We start from the raw sequence: 16,643 nt of genomic DNA on the forward strand, positions 1-16,643 counted from the left end.
TGGGAGGGTCTATTTTGAAATATAATAAAAGGGGGGTCTCTTTTTGCAAAATGGTTAAAGAGGGGGGACTCTTAACCAATTAAGAGGGAAAGGAGGGGGCTTGGGGCAAATTTGCCCCCTTCTTCCTCCTCCCTCCATGGAAAACAGAGGAGGAGGCTTAGGGCGCCGGCGGCCTTGGGCCGGCGGCCCTGGGGCTCGGCGGCGGTCTTCGGGAGGGGGAAAAGGGGGTGCGGGCCATGGAGAACCCACTCCCCGCCTTGATTTGGGCCGGGGTGCGATGAGGCGGCGGTGCCACGGGGTCAGAGGGTGGCAGGCGGCGGTGCGGTGGCGGCGACGTCGTGGGGCGTGAGAGAGGCCAGGGAGTGGGGGAGGAGCATCAGAGAGGGCTCTGGCTTGATTGCCCTCGCTCACCTCGGACTGGAGTGGAGCAGAGAGGTGGGTCGACGGGAGGCAGGTGCGGCGGTGGAGTAGCTTTGCGGCGGTGGCGCTGGAGCTTGGGGGGAAGGTGCTGGGGGTGGTGGAGGTGGTCGTGGGGCGAAGGGGTGGTTTTGGGCGTCCTTTTATAGGCGAGCTAAGGCGGTGGAGGTTTGGCGGGGCGCGGGCGGAGGCCGGCGAGCGGTGCGGCCGAGTTAATGGCGTCACGACGCGGTGGTGCTAGCGGCGAGGCAGTGATGCGACGGCACGGGCGCTGTGCGGTACTGGCGGGGCGTCAACGGCGGCGGTGGTGCGGCGAGGCGGGATGGGACGCGACAGGCAGGCGGCGACCGGCACAGGCGGCGCTGTGCGGGCGTCAACGGCGGTGGAGGTGGGAGCAGGGCGACAGCGCGTGCGTGCGTGCGGGCGGCTTGGCACGGCTACGCGCGCGGGCGGCCGGCGTCGTGGCTCGGTGCTCCGCGGCGCGGCGGGCGCGTGCGCACGCGAGCGTGAGCACGGCCCGGGTCAGCTTGGCGCGGTGCGGCGCTCAGCCAGGGAAGGGGAGCCGTGGCAGTGCGCGCGTGTGCGTGCACAGGGCAGCAGCCGGGGGTGGGGCGCGCGCGCAGGAGCGGGGTCCATGGGGCGTGCGTGCGCCCGGGCCGAGGAGAGGCATGCTCGGGTGGGGAGCGTGGCCGGGTGGAGCAGGAGGCGAGGGGGGTCGGGCCAGGCGCACGCGGCAGAGGAGAAAGGAAGGCGTGCGGGCCGGGCCGCACGGCAGAGGAGGGAGAGAAAGGAGGAAGGAGAGAGGAAAAGAAAATAAGAAAAGGAAAAAGGAAAATGGGAGAAAGAAAAAGAAAAGGAGGGGAGAGAGAGAGGAACGAGCGCTCGCCGGCGGGATTCGCGGCGGCCGCGGTGACCCGGTCGGCCACGCGCAACGTTGCGTGCGCGCGCGGATGAGGCCACAGGAAAAAGATCGGGGTCGGGAATCGGACGTTAGGAACGGAGAGAGGGATTTCCGGGAAAAGGTCTCGGGTTTTAAGAGTATTTTGAGCTCAACGATAAGAAGTTTTGCAAATAATTATTTTAGCGTGTGATTTGTTTTTGATGGATTTTCGGGATGTCGTAGTAGTTTACTTGTCATTTGTTTCTATAGATATTATTGATGTAAACTTGTTATATTTGTGGGTTCCATAATGCTCGTGAAATAAGGGAAGTTCTTGCGAATCTTTTCCGTGATTTAATGAAGGACAAGTTAGGTGCGGGAGGAATTAGCAGCCGAGATCCTGCCGACGATGATGACGACTACCGCATACAGAGTAAACTTCGTGACACGCTCGTATAGCTCAAAATAGGGACCATAGTGTATCTAGCTGCGAGTACGAGATCACAGGTTGCCACTGCTCAGCACGGCGATCACGGGTTTCCCATATGTCGCAGTGTTTGCCCAGATAAATGTGACAAAAGACGACAGCCCAATAACAGTGCCCTTTCACCATTTGAAAAAGATGTGACAACACGGCAACCACACCAGCTCACCTTCAAAGTAGTCTCTCGGGCAAGGACGACGGAACTGTCATTTTACAGCGAAGGTCGGTAGCGTGTAGTGGGGAAGGCGGCATCTAGGCATGATCGATCGAGCGGCAACGATGCAGTGCTGTGAGTCTGCATGCACTTAGATGCTCTGCATGCACAGAGATACATCGAGTAGTCAGTTCGAGAATTGAATCTAGCCTTTTCAGTGTTCGGTCAGCTAGCGTCTTCACTGTGTTGTCATGTAGGCTTTTCATGTGCATTTACACTCTACACTCCGGGTATCAGACATTTGTGCGCCTATAAATACTCCGAAGTTTGTGAACTCCCAACAGCACTCAAACACCAAAGCTCATTGTATACCCAATGTCTGGAGGTGGGTCTAGCGGGAAGAATTACTATGGTTTTGGGAAAGGAAAAGGGGGAAGAAAGGGAGACCCCATAATATGGGAGGGGCCTCTTGGACCTGATTTCTTTCCGGAACCAGTGTTTGAGTTTCCGCCACAGCACAAGAGTGAATTTACCAATGAAACTCCTCTTCGACAATACGATAAACGTAGAGAACCGTGGCCAAAATGCAGACATGGTGAGGACTGTTTAGTGCAGATGTGCACCGACAGGATGGATGGCGGTCGGCGTTTCTTCAAATGCCCACACGCATGGGTGATACTCGGTTGTTTTATTTCTTTATCTTCATTGAGACATCTTACATGAAATTTATTTTGCAGTCTTCAGATGCTCCAGAAAACTGTGGTTTTACCAGGTGGGTCGATCCTGCACCAATTGATTATGTTTAGGAGTTCATCGAGTACCTCCAGATAAAGATCTTTGATCTGGAATGCAAGGTGAACCATTACGAGGAAGTGAGCGAGGGTAACAAAGACGACGAAGATGATGATACCAGCAATGCTGCCGCTTCACAGGATGAACCATGCACTATTTCTTACTGCAACCTGCGTGCAATTTTCTCCGCGAATTTTTTTTCAGAAATGCCCCTGCCGCCCCGCTGCTGGGCGGCCAGGTCCCGGCCGCCCGGCAGCGGGGCGGCCGGGGTATATTCCTGTAAATTTCCGGCCGCCCGGCAGCGGGGCGGCCGGGGTATATTCATGTAAATTTCCAAATCGAAAATATATTTTTATAAAAAACGAAAATAAAAAAATAAAAAAACCGCCCCATTTTTCTGTCCCCATAAGATGCAGCAGGAAATTGTTTTGTTTACGAAAAAGAAGGGGGACACGCATGGTGAAGAGCCTAGAATTGTCCTGCCGCCAAGTAAGCAGTGGAGTGACGTCTCCTGCTCTCTCTGCCCGCTGTACGAAGCCACCGTGCGATCCTACCCACGAGGCACTCCGACCATGTCTGAGGTTTCGTCTTCGCCCACCCGGCACAATCCCTTGCGTTCAATTCGGCAGCAGTTTGGTGGTTTGTCAAACGCTGGATGATGACCGGACTGTCTGGTTGAGTTACATGCCAAACGTGTACTCAACTGGCGCCTATGTGTCCCGTTGCCCTTGTGCGGTAAGAACAAAAGCAACCGTTTAAGCAACGGCTCTTTCTTTTTAGGTGAAAAGGAAAATAATGGTGGTAAATAGCAGCAAAAATCTCCGTAGTGGTTGTGTGTTACACCATGACCGAGGCGTGTGAATTTTTATGTTGGTTTCGAATTCACTTCCAGTACACTTTTAGTGGTTTTCTTTTATTGCAAATCGGCTTGTTTTACATGTTTTCTGACTTTAGATACTCAGTTGTGATTAACTCTTGTCGATATCGGAATGAATCGTCCATAGCAATGGGAGCCCTTGCCGGGAATAATCTGGTCGCGCGCGCGACTTCGTTCCAATCCGTAAGGTTTTTGGGGAACAGTATGCAGCCGCGCGCTCGCCGCACCGCTTGGGCTGCTGAGGTAAGGTTTCTAGGGAGCAGACATCGGCAAGGGGGCGGATGGTGGTTGAACCGGCGGTTAGGGTTGGGGTCGGGATTCTGGAGGAGGGGGCTTGAATGGACGGCGGCTATAGAGGGGGAGGTTGGGGATGGCGACGGTGGTGGTGGTTCGGTCGCCGACAGAGGTGAGGCGGTGCGGGAGCGCCGGCGGCCGGCTGGGGGCTCGACCCCGAGTGAGCGGTGGTTGGAGGCGGGGGCAAGAAGAAGGCGTGGCTCGTCGAGAGGAAGAGGATGAGGAGAGGCGGGAGAGGCTTCTATGATGGTCTAGTCGCACCTGTGACTGGGAATGGCCGCCTAACTCCATCCCTCTCATCTCTGCCTATCTGCCCTCGCGCCACCAAAGCAAACATCAATGAGCCGCTGTCGAGCTCAAGCCAAAATACCAATCCAATCTGCATCACCCGGCCCACGCCAGACGACGATGACGCTAGCTGCTAATCGCTCAGCAGTCGGCGTGAGGGTTGGAGGTTGTCATCCTATGGAGATCATGAGCTCATCCTGGTGTCAAAGCCCTTGTCGAGGTGAGGTGACGATGACGGCCCGATGAAGATGTTGTGGAGGAGCTCCAGGTGCTGCCTTGTGCCGCCGCATGGGCATCAACCCAGCCTCTCCTAGTCTTGTTCAGAGGTGCAATGGTCTTTACAGAGAAATGATGTCTACATTTGCACCATATCATCAGAATTTAGAGAAAAAAATAGAATGCAAGGCAAGTATACTTCTGGTTGAAGTAGTACTAATTTTTGCTTCAAATAGGTGGTATATGAAGCTATGAACACATATATTATCAAGTGAATGAATAAGTAGCGTCACTGGAATCTATTCTAGTATGAAGTCTCAGGTACCTTGAGTTCTGATGCGCATCTAGACGTGCTATTTATTTTTCTAAAAGAAGTAGGTTAATCGGCAGAGTGGATTACAGGGGCGAATCCAGCCAAAACATATGAAGAGGGGACTTATCTGACTTCTCTTCTTCTTCCTTCCCCTTCTTCCTTCTTTCTTTCCAAAAATGGAGGGTGGATTAAGATATCCATTAATCTTGGGGAGGTAGGGGCTTGTGGCCCCCTAACCCCCCTAGATCCGCAACCTATGGCTGAAGCTGCAATGTGATAAGCATGAAAACGGTGGTAGCACTTCATGAAGTAGACTATCTAAGGTTGACTTACTGTATTATATTAGGAAAAACTTTGAAATTGAGTTTGAAATTAATGGAAGAAATAACTTTTAACTAAATAGTACCTTGAAGACTACTCAAGACTTGTGCATAGGCGATCGACGGGGCAGCGCCGGAGGCGGGTGGAATGGGGAGCTGGCACCAGAGCTATCTGTAGATGCGGAATTCACAAGTGAACCCCTGTAGTGAAAATGGCCTCTCATGCCTTATTTCAATATAATGTTTTTGTGATTGATATAGACAACACAACACTTGGACTAATATGATTGTTAAGATGACCATTCTCAGGCTTTTAGGTTCAAGTGATGACAAAGAGAAGATAGGCGTAGCTAGGCCCTGAAACCTCTTCGGTCCAAAGGACAAAGAATTGAAGAAACCCTCAAAGAAATCAAGTCAAAGAAATCAAGACAGAGATACTTTAGTATCACCGGTTGAACCGACGCTGAGAAAATCACATACGTCGATGCATTGACTTGGAGCACACCAGGAATTTTGGTTTCACCGGTTGAACCGACTTTAGGGAAGTTGAATACGTCGGTGCAATGGACCCATAAGCTTAGGCAAGGTCTATACACCGGATGAACTGACGATTAGGTCTTGGTGAACGTCGGTGCAGTTGTCCAGAGAGTTGGTTTTTCAAAATTCACAGAACAACTACACTCACCGGTTAAACCGACGCAGCATCGGTTGATTGCAGTACACGTAACGGCTAGTTTTTGAGGCGGGCAGTTCAGTATCACCGGTTGAACCGACGATGGCTATTGGAGGTGCGTCGGATTAACCGGCGTTAAGTATTTCTCTGGCAGCTTTTCTCCAACGGCTATATTTGCTTGTGCTGCCTATATATACCCCCAAGGCCAGGTCATTTGAGGTTGTTGGAGACTCTGGAAGTTCTATTGAAGATCAACATCAACTCCATCCACCATATTGAGCTTAGTGCCACATTCAAGCTTAGAATAGCTTAGTGCAAGTGTGAGCTTGTAAAGCTTAGTGCTTGGGAGGACTTGATCTTGCGAGATCAACCTTGAGCAAAGTCTTGCTGCGGCAAGCAATTATTGTACTCGTCGTGTGACCCTCCGACTTGGTGTGGAGAGGCAACGACACTTTGTGCGGGGAAGGAGACCCCTCTTGGTGAGAAGCTCCGATAGTGAAGACGGTGCCGTTGGTGACGCTTCGAGAGAGACGGTGGCGGTGGCCTTGTCTTGGTGGTTTGGGGTCACTTAGCCTTTGCTTGCAGGGAGCCTTGGTGGCGAACGCAAGATGGTGATCAAACGAAGAGACTCGGCATCACACTTGTTCTTGTTGGACAAGTGGCCGTGGACGTAGGGAGGGACTTGGTGTCCTAACCGAACCACGTTAAATCGTGTGCCTTGGTGTCTTCACGGGAGTTTGCATATTCTCTCCCTCACCTCTTTACTTACCGTATTATATTTCCGCATTTACTCTATCTTGCGTGCCTTTACTTTCCTAGTTAGTTTGATTAGGATTGGCTATAGGTTGCAAGTCTTTTAGGGGTAAGTAGAGAGTAGCATAGATAAACCTTAGTCATAACTAGCATGTGTATGACGTGTTAGGTTTATCTCATGCAAATAGATTGAGCCCTAGGATAGAATGCAATTAGCGACCCTATTCACCCCCTCCCCCTCTAGGGTCGGACACCCCGCTGATCCTTACAACCCCGCGTCAAGGTGGGACCGCAGGTAGGGCAGTGGCCCGTCTGACGTGCGCAGGCCTGCAATTCATCTCTTGTATCTCATCCTCGTCAGTGGAAGTCCACGGGTTCTGGTTCTCCTCCTCCATCTCCATGCACTCCGGAGACACGGGCGCTGTGTTGTATGGTGTAAAGTGGCTAGAGTTATGAGTGACTAGGCTTAGGATGATATCTATTGATCTTGAGGAGGTAGGGGGGCTTGAGCCCCCCTAGCTCCCCTTAAATCCACCACTTAGAGCCAACCATCACGTCAGCACTCAGCAAGCGCCCCTTAAATCCACCACTTAGAGCCTTCTATCACGTCAGAAGTCAGCAGTGTGCTGCTCCTATTGCTCCTCCTCCTCCTGCTGCTGCCAAATTGGCATCCGACGTACTCGTGGTGGTCCCGATCCAAATTGGCAAAACCCAGAGTGACAGAAAGATGGCGACGACCACAATACCCGTTAACATATAAACTAAAGGTCTAACTAGTTCTTGATTTATTTACTACGGTTCTACAACACCAGGAAGTGACGCATGGCACTGCATGGTAATGCACAAATCAAAGACTTATAATAATATGATGATCAATATATCCATCACTAAGTGCGCACCACCATCAGCAGCAGATGTTGTTTATTTTATTATGAACACCTTCCATTTTCAAATGCTATACCCACACCCAGGTGTATTCTTGGTGTAAATTCTTCGTGAAAATAGAATTTGAAATTAATGGAAGGAATAGCTTTTACGTACCTTGTAGGCTATTCTAGGCTTGTACGTAGGAGATCTACGGGCAGCACCGGTGGCGGGGGGAATGAGGAGCTGACACCAGAGCTACTCGTCGAAGTCGCAGGTGAACCCCGCATCAAGCTGTGGCCGCAGGCAGGCAAGTGGCTCGTCTGACGTGCGTAGGCTTGCAATTCAATCGATTTCATATTCACGCTAAGACGACATTGTATGTGTGTGTGTGCGCACACACAAAGGGCGATTTACCTCAAGAAAGGGCGGTGGAGGTGTCGACACCACGGATTCTCGTGCTCTATCTCGTCCTCGTCGGCGGATGCCCACAGGTTCTGGTCCTCCTCCTCCTTCGCCATCCACTCTGGAGACACGAGCGTTGTGCTTTATGATGTAGCAGCTAGAGCAAGGACGGGCAGGCTTAGGGAGGTATCTATTGATCTAGGGGAGGTAGGGGGGCTTGAGCCCCCCTAGCTCTGGGCATTCGGTTCTAACCAAACCTATCAGTTCGGTTCTTCGGTTTCCAGAAAAGTTAGGTTCTTCAAAAATAGAAACCGTTCGGTTCTTTTTAGGATCAAGAACAGAGCAACTTCAGTTCGGTTAGTTCAGTTCGGTTCCGATTCTAACAAACTAACCGAGCTTCACCTTGCCTGCAGTGTAGGGGACGGCCGTCGCGGCGCGCCTGGCTTGCCAGGGACCGCCGCCGTTGTGCGCCACCAGCGACTTGCCTGTAGGGGACGGCCGTGCCGCCGCCTGGCCTGTCGAGGACCGCCGTCGTCGTGCGCCTGGCCTGCCGAGGAGGCGGGGAGCAACGTCCCCGTACGCTTGGTCAGCGGGTCTGCCGGAGACCACCACTGCGGCACGCCGCCCGCCCGTGTGCTCCGCTGGTGGCCGCCGGAGAGGGCGGGGTGGCTGCCGGGGAGGGGTCGCGGCGGCATCCAGGGAGTGGCCGGGGTTTCGTTTGGGCCTTGGGCCACCTAACAAGTTCATTGGCTGAATGTAGGATGAGGCTAGTTCCTCGGTTAACCGGCTTAGGAACTGAAACTGAATCGAGTACTTCGGTTTTGACATCCAGGAACCGAAATTCTAGATTTCGGTTCGGCTCGACTCCAATTCTCAGTTTTTTTTGGTTCGGTCCTCTGTTTTCAGTTATTTTTGCCCAGGGCTACCCCCCTAAATCCACCATTTAGAGCCTGCTATCATGTCAGCAGTCTACTGCTCCTACTGTTGCCAAATTGGCATCTGATGTACTTGTAGTGGTTCCGGTGTGGTCCTCGTGCGTTCCAGAGGGTACCAGCAATGGGTGAAAAAGTAGTAAGTAAGCAATAAATGCACACCTATTACCCGGTAGCAAACATTGTGAAAGCAGGCAATAACTAATACCCGGTAGTAGCCCTATGACCTGGTAGTAAGAATAAAAAAAAACAAATTAACCCCTCTCCTCTCATGCTCTCACTTGCCACTTGGGCATGGAGAATCAAAGATACACAGTAACATGGGAGCCATCTTATTTACTGGTTGGTAAAGATACACTGTGAAATTTTGAACAACTGTTAACTGCTTTTATTGGGTCCCACCTTACTTACTGGTAAGTATAAATACATTGCTGGTGCTTAGCGCTGCAAAACCCACAATGCCAGAAAGATGGCGACGACCACAATGCACACGATCCACGTATAAGCCAAAGGCCTAATTGGTTCTTCAATTTTTCTACCACGGTTCTATATTAGTAGAACTCTCCTCTGCTAACAAGCAAGTGAATCATGGCGTTGCATGGTACATGCACAAATCAAAGACTTATATTAATACGATGATCAATCTACCCATCACTAAGAGCGCACCACCGGATGTTGTTTATTTTATTATGAACAGCTTCCATTTTCAAATTAATTAATCAATAATAAGAATAAGCCTGCGAATAGCTCGCATTTTGTGTCTTCTCTGCTTAATTAGCTCCCAATTAATTAATAATAATTGGTTAAGTCTTCCTATACCAATTGAAAGTTGGATGAGAGAGGTGGTAAAGTGCCTTAAAATTTAACATAAATAATCTAAGAGTTGAGCTCTAATCTTATATAATTTTAAGTTAAAAATATAGAGTCGAGTTCGATTGCGAAGAGACCACTAGAGCCATGATTCGTTACCACCCCTCGAACACCTTCTGACCAGCTTAATTGGGCAGTTCCATCATGCCGTCGGCACGGGTAAAGCAAATCAGCGCGGGTTACAGTGGCTGCAAGTTTTTTTTTGAGATTATACAGTACAACTTAGATAATCACAACGTACGCATGCTCACACCCCTATGAATACACGTACGCAAACCCTACCCTTATCAGCATCTTCGAAGACTGAGCCGGCAAATCCTCGAGATTGACGAAGTCACCACAGGCATCTCGCTGTCGATGGGAACGTCGCCTACTACTTAATGCACAATGCCGTTAATTTCTAGAATATTCGCTCCCATGAAGAGTCGAACCTAGAATCTCAAATGCTGCCGAGGCTCTTGTAACTACTAGGCTACAGACCACCCTTTCGCCAGTGGCTGCAACTATTGATAACCGTCGGCAGGGGTAAAGCAAATCAGGGCTGGTTACAGTGGCTGCAAGTATTGATAATGAAAACACAAACCACCCGGGGAGATAAGAGGACAAAGTCCTCGGCGGCCTTGTGCTGTGCGCGATCCTAATTGAAAAGCCGGTGTCCTCTGTGGCATCTAATCCCTCCATTCACTCCGGTAGCAGCCGAGCAGCTGTAATCACCACTGTTGGGCGCTCCGGCGCTGCAGGCTTGTGAAGGAATGGGCGTTCTGGATGTTGATCCGATGATTCATATTGAAGTTTTTATAGTTTGCATCTAATATGTTCCCTAAAAATATATCATGCTACGTGGAAACGAAACGCAAACCATGCAGGGAGATCAGAAGATAGGTCCTTGGCAGCCTCATGCTGTGCGCGATCCTAACTGAAAAGCTGATGTCCGTTGTGGAATCTGATCCCTCCGTTCACTCCGGCAGCGGCAGAGCAGCTGTAATCACCACGGTTGGGTGCGCGCTGTAGGCTTGTGGCACAGCCGGGGTGACAGGCTGACACGCTCGTCCTCGCGGCCGAGGAACCTTGCGCGCGTCGTCCCCGCACCTGCGATTGGGAATAGACCCCGCGCTGGCAGCCTCATGTTTGATGATGTGTATGCAACGAAATTCTGTGTGTAAATTAGCAAAAGGTTCTAATTTCCTATTTCCTTCTTGCAAATATTTGGACGTTGCTATTTTGCTCATCATACAATGAAACATCCCACGTAATCAACGAATGGCACACACATACCATGCCATAAATAAGATGGCAACGGGTAAAATTCGGGCAGATATCAACTTCTCAAATTCGTACCCGTATGCTAAAATCTGTGCCCGCGCCCGCAACCCGCTACGGGTAGAAAACCGTGCTCGTACCCGCTATCCGCGGATTCGCGAATACCCGCGGGCACGACCGTATACCCGCAAGTTTTAGAAAATCAAGCACATAAGCATATTTTAATAGCATGTAAATATTAATAGATCAATAAATGCATCTCTATATCTCAACACTAATAAATTATAACCCAACAAATAACATGTCAATGCCATTTATTTGTGGAAACAAATAAATCTTTGCAAATAAATGAACTAGTCTCATACATAATACATCACAAGAGTCATCGTTTGCGGATTTGGATATTAATTTTTCAAACCCGTTAGAAGATATCCGTTGGGTTTAGAGTTGTACCTGCATCTGTGCCCGCGGGCACAAACTCAAACACATATCCACGCATGTCGGGTTTGCTATCCGCGTGTACGCGGATATTTCGTACTCGTGGCCATCCCTCCATACATACCCTGCCTGCATTAATTATCACAAGCAGGTGCCCCCATGTTGCTTATTTAAGCATAATATATACCGGGAGGGCACTTGAATCATGTCACCCCGAGAGCACATACAAAAGTAAACGCTTTTCTTTCAAAAAAAAAAGTACATGCTTGCCTTTGATCTACCCAAATCACCTCATGAGAATATGTAGAACGTAAACCGTCCCTAACTCCCTATTAACTTCTGCATTTGCCAAGGGATGATGCCTGGCTTTCATTTGGGATGATACATGAAAAGAATTGTTGCTAAATAAATATAGTTAGTTCTGACTTCTGAACCAGCCAAAGAGAACGAAGCTAACTCGGTAGATGCTAGTATTTGTCAACAATAGAACCTCACAAGGAGCAAGGAGTTGGCCAACAACAACCAAGAGTGTACGTGTTTTTGACCTTGTACAATCAATATATCTCCCCACGCCTTACGAACAAAAGCTAAGTAACCCCCGCGATCCAACAAGAGCGCGCGACAGAGAAGATCCATGTGCCCGGGCCGGCGCTGCTGCCACGCCCCCGCAAGCGCAACCCCACCCGCGCCGCGCGCGAGCGCGAGCCCCCCGCCAGGATTTGCCACCACCACCACCAACCAGTAAGTAACCCCCGCGTCCTCGCTCGCCCTCCCCCTCGCCGCGCGCTCCGCTCCGGCCTTCCCTCGCCCAGCGCGAACGCCGGACGACGCAGCGCGCGCCCAGATTACACCCGCCCGCACCGCGCGCGCGCACAGGTCGGATGGGAGCGACGACCGCGACGAAGCGGAACCGCGGCGGCCCGGGCAGCAGCGCGAGGCAGGACGCGGCGGCGGCCATGGCGCGCCCGGAGGCGGCGGCGCGGCGGCGGCCGCGGCTGGTCGGGTACGAGGAGCTTCCGGAGTTCCTCAAGGACAACGAGTTCATCCGCGGCCACTACCGCGCCGAGTGGCCCATCCGCGACGCGCTCCTCAGCGCCTTCGCCTGGCACAACGAGACCCTCAACGTCTGGACGTGCGCCCCTCTCCCTCTCCCACCTCTGACCGATTCGATTCCTCCTCCCCCCACGCCTGCCTGCCTGTCGTGGTCAATGGTGGCCGACCGATCGATTCATTCCCTCGCGCCGGGTTGTCTTCCTTTGCAGGCATCTGGGAGGGTTCCTGCTGTTCCTGGCGCTCGCCGTCGCCGGAGGGGCGAGGGGGGCCGCCGACGTGGCCGCGCCGGGGATCATGAGGTGCGTCCGTGAACACGCGCCGGCAAATGACTCGTTTCCTTTTCTGAGCTTCTTAAATGAACTGCTGCCATGGTCTTGTTCGATCCTTGGAAAAAGTCCCGAGTTTTCAATCCATTCCTGCGTGATTACCGGGCGGTAGTAGAACCTTTGAAAGGGTCTGCCACTCTCTCTGATCCTCCACTGTCATGTGACGAATTTGCTGGGTGCCCCCTAGGATTGTTTTTTTATTTACAGTCACCGTGTCTTACGCAAAAAGCCTCCACTTTACGACAAATTTGTTCACGCATAGCTGGTATAATGCCGCTGCGGAAGCGGCTCTTATGACGCCACTAGAGCTGTAAAGGTGAACGGTATACGAACATATTATGTGCAGGCACAACATGCTTTAGCATTGTAGTAAATAGAGCATTGATCATTACTATGTCGGCATGTTACATGTAATAGTTGTCAAAATTCAATGTAGTTGTTATCTTCCTTTTGCATGAGCACCATGGAAGTAATTCCTCTAACGTAATTGTGCACCATGATGTGGTTACTGACAGAAGACTGCCGATCGCATGGTTATGCTGGAGTTATGTTAGAGAATCTCTCCCCGAGCATCATATGCTTAAACATCGAAATGATTTTATTGCCGGTCCTTTTTTATGTAATGAGGGTGACACACGTGGTCCAGATATAGCGAGGACTAGGTGTAAATCAAAAGTTTTGGGTTGATTACTACGTGCTTGAAAGATGAAATAGTCCATTTTACCTTTTTACTAATGTCATAGTTTATAGAAAGAAGAATAGCTTGCGCCTTCCACCATCCATGTGTTTCTATGGTTGCACTTGAGATATTAGAGTCCCACATATAGTGTTAGGATTGCGAATTATTGGACATGTGACAAGACATTGGGAAATCTGAAGGAGTTGGAGTTGCAAATCCGCAAATCCAACAGCTTTGGATGCAAATTTGAAATTTATCAGGGGCGCTGGCGCAACAAGAAATATGCTAGGATTCTGTTTCACCAAAGCGCCGACCTAGTTGCTTTGCTCTTTTCTTTACGCAAGGCCCACATTAATTCTACACCGTCCATTTGTCTCGCAGGTTTGTGGTGAGATCGACCAATGCTTCATGGGACAGCGACCATTCGGTAAGCAACTCATCAACAACCCTTATCGCTCTATTTTTTTTGGATCATTCTGGGTACTTCTTCATCCTTTTTAATTCCCTGTTTTCCCTTGGCAAATTGCTGTTGATTCTGCTCCATCATCACCGGTTTAAAAACTTTTAGGACCTGAAGTTTAGGTTTCTTGTGCAAATTAAAGTATGCAAGACACCGGTTACAGATAGCAGTAGCTGAGCGAACAAGGTAGATTAAGGAATTGTTACGTGTGCAATTATGCAAAGATGCCAGGAAAGCTTATTAGTTGACTCGGATTATAGTTTCTAATGAATGGTTCTTGTTGCATTTTTAATATTTTTTGGTTGCATCAGCAGAATGCTTACTCAGAACTAGTAGATTACATTTGTAGTAAGTAATTTAGTTGGGACCTGTGCCATATTGCCACCACCGGTAGGAAAGAGACATGGACAGCCGTCGAGCTGTTCATTAGCAGTAGACTGTAAGCCAAGGACTTTGCAGGGGGGCACGCCCACATGGCCATCCTTGTCCGTGCTCTCTGAATCCTGCGTTTCTGCACGAGCACACGGACAGAAACACAGATGGAGATGCCCTGCGATTCACGCACAATTTGTACTCTCATTGGGCATCAGAATTCAGAATTGTCCTGTTTCTTGGTTAGTAACAAATAATAGCCCGGGAAAAAAAGCGCCGTCCTTTCCCGAAAAACCTATTCGAATCCTTATCCTGAATTGAAGCTTCACTATCCAACCGCCCACCGTAATTCATGAGATGACTGAATGTTCTAGCATCATCGACCGACCTTAACAACTCTGAACTGCAATGCAATGCAATCCAAGTTCTTCGTCAATTGCAACCGACCAGTGGATCAACCAGAGACGGTGAAAAACAGGCAACTCATCCTGCTTGACCTCGTCTTTATATCGATTTAGGTCTATCTTTTGTCATTGTTCGCTTCACATTGCAAACCGTAGAAGTAGGGGTTAAAGGGTAATCCTTTTGCAACATGTTTACGTTTTCTCCCAGTGATGCCATGATACGATACTCCCGAATGACAGTGACACTGGCGGAAAAGCAGCGCTTTTATTGCTTAATTTCTCCTCCACTTGGATGGTCAGTACTCACTTGTGATGGGCAGACAAAACCAAAGTGACTATTGACATCCTAGTGGATAAAAGTCCTTTTATTCGTGATCCTGCTGGATTATAATCCACAAAGAATGTATACCTTTGATAGTATAATCAATCAGAATTTTCTGATCTGTTCACACACAGAGAATCTGTAGCAATTTTGTAGGATTTCATTGAAACAGTTTTTGACTCCAGAACAAATCTAGTAAAGAAAAAAAATAAAAAATTGTTTGGAGCATTATTAGCTAGTCGCAGTTTAGCTCTGGTGTGATCATGAGCTGACGCTGCTTGCTCTGATTGATTTGCCTGCAGGGCCTGCCGAGCCATGGCGCCGGGGCGGCGGCGGCGGCGCTCTCCGGCGTGCCGCAGTGGCCGCGGATGGTGTTCCTGGTGGGCGCCATGTCGTGCCTCGCCATCAGCGCGACGGCGCACCTGCTGGCGTGCCACTCGCGCCGCGCCAGCGTGGTGTTCTGGCAGCTCGACTACGCCGGCATCTCCGTCATGATCGTGGCCTCCTTCGTGCCCCCCGTCTACTACGCCTTCCTCTGCCACCCGCGGGCGCGGGCCCTCTACCTCTCCGGCATCACGGCGCTGGGGGCGCTGGTGGTCGGCGCGCTGCTCTCGCCGTCGTGCTCGTCGCCGCGCTACCGCCGCCTCCGCGCGACGCTGTTCCTTGCCATGGGCCTGTCGGGCGTGTTCCCGGCGCTGCACGCGCTGTGGGTGAACTGGGGCCACGCCGCGTGCTACCTCGCGCTGGGGCTCGAGGTCGCCATGGGGCTCGCCTACGCCGCGGGCGCCTGGGTCTACGTCAGCCGCGTGCCGGAGAAGTGGCGTCCCGGGGTGTTCGACGTCGTCGGCCACAGCCACCAGATCTTCCACGTGCTCGTGCTCGTCGGCGCCGCCACGCACTACGTGGCCGTCGCCGTGATGATCCACTGGCGGGAGAAGGTGGACGCCGCCTGCGGCGCCGCGTCGTAGGCGTGCCTGCATGCTGCAGGGCCTGCAGTGAAGCTAGAGGGGTTGATGCGATCCACCATAGGCAGCCAGAGCTTCCCGGAACCATTGGAGTTGATTCAAGATTGAACCACCGTTCGAATGGACGAATGGAGTAGTGCGGCATAGGTCAAGCTCTAGAGTTTGAGTGTGATCCTGTGAACTGGTTCGATGGTTTTTAATTTGATTGATGGATGATTATGGAGGTTGATTTATGAGATTGCTCTCTCTAGAGGTCATGGATTTGCTGGTCTAAATTTGCGGTTTGGCCTCTGGTAGTTCAACTGAAAATGTCGCCCGCGCAAGAGGGCAGTTTGGCCTCGTCAGCACGGTCAGATGGACAAGACTAGCATTCCCCTTCGCCGCCGGAAACATGGCAACCGGCAAGCACCTCCGCTGCACAGATGGCACGGTCCCGACCACCGCGTGCCGTCTTGCCGGCGTCGCCGTGAAGACGACACAATCCGGGTTAACGTGAACTCTGATTCCCACAATTTGATACCAGTAATCAAAGTTAGGGTATGTTTAGATGTTTAGGGGTAAAATTTTTGTCGTCTGCAAGTGGCCACCACGGACCATCCGGAGCATCGTCGGCTCAACTCTACCTTGGCCAATGCAACCTAAATCGTTGTCAAAATAGAGTGGTTGCCTGAGAATAAAATCACTTGAGTGGATGTTGGGAACATATTAGGTATAAACCAACCTCCCATGTGAACTATAGAAATTTTAATCTGGGTCATCGGATCAACATCCAAGGGGAGGAGCACAGGAGGGTGAGAGGGGGATTTACAAAAGTGTGATTACCCAATCCAAG

The 16,643-nt window shown here is 50.9% G+C and overlaps 1 protein-coding gene across 1 annotated transcript; it reads left to right on the forward strand.

The window, feature by feature from the left end:
- The first annotated feature begins 11,801 nt into the window (after positions 1-11,801).
- LOC120672480 (heptahelical transmembrane protein ADIPOR2-like) lies at positions 11,802-16,086 on the forward strand. Its single transcript, XM_039952929.1, has 4 exons — positions 11,802-12,362; positions 12,493-12,582; positions 13,670-13,715; positions 15,149-16,086. Exons 1-4 carry the CDS (start codon positions 12,112-12,114, stop codon positions 15,812-15,814), a joined length of 1,053 nt encoding a protein of 350 aa, XP_039808863.1. The 5' UTR covers positions 11,802-12,111; the 3' UTR covers positions 15,815-16,086.
- The last annotated feature ends 557 nt before the right edge of the window (positions 16,087-16,643 follow it).

The sequence above is a fragment of the Panicum virgatum genome, chromosome 1K (assembly GCF_016808335.1).
Source record: "Panicum virgatum strain AP13 chromosome 1K, P.virgatum_v5, whole genome shotgun sequence".
Taxonomy (NCBI): Eukaryota; Viridiplantae; Streptophyta; class Magnoliopsida; order Poales; family Poaceae; genus Panicum; species Panicum virgatum.

Coding starts and splice junctions, on each gene's coding strand:
- LOC120672480 (XM_039952929.1), top strand. CDS start 12,112: ATGGGAGCGACGACCGCGACGAAGCGGAACCGCGGCGGCCCGGGCAGC. Junction 12,363..12,492: donor GAGACCCTCAACGTCTGGAC/GTGCGCCCCTCT, acceptor CTTCCTTTGCAG/GCATCTGGGAGGGTTCCTGC. Junction 13,716..15,148: donor CATGGGACAGCGACCATTCG/GTAAGCAACTCA, acceptor ATTTGCCTGCAG/GGCCTGCCGAGCCATGGCGC.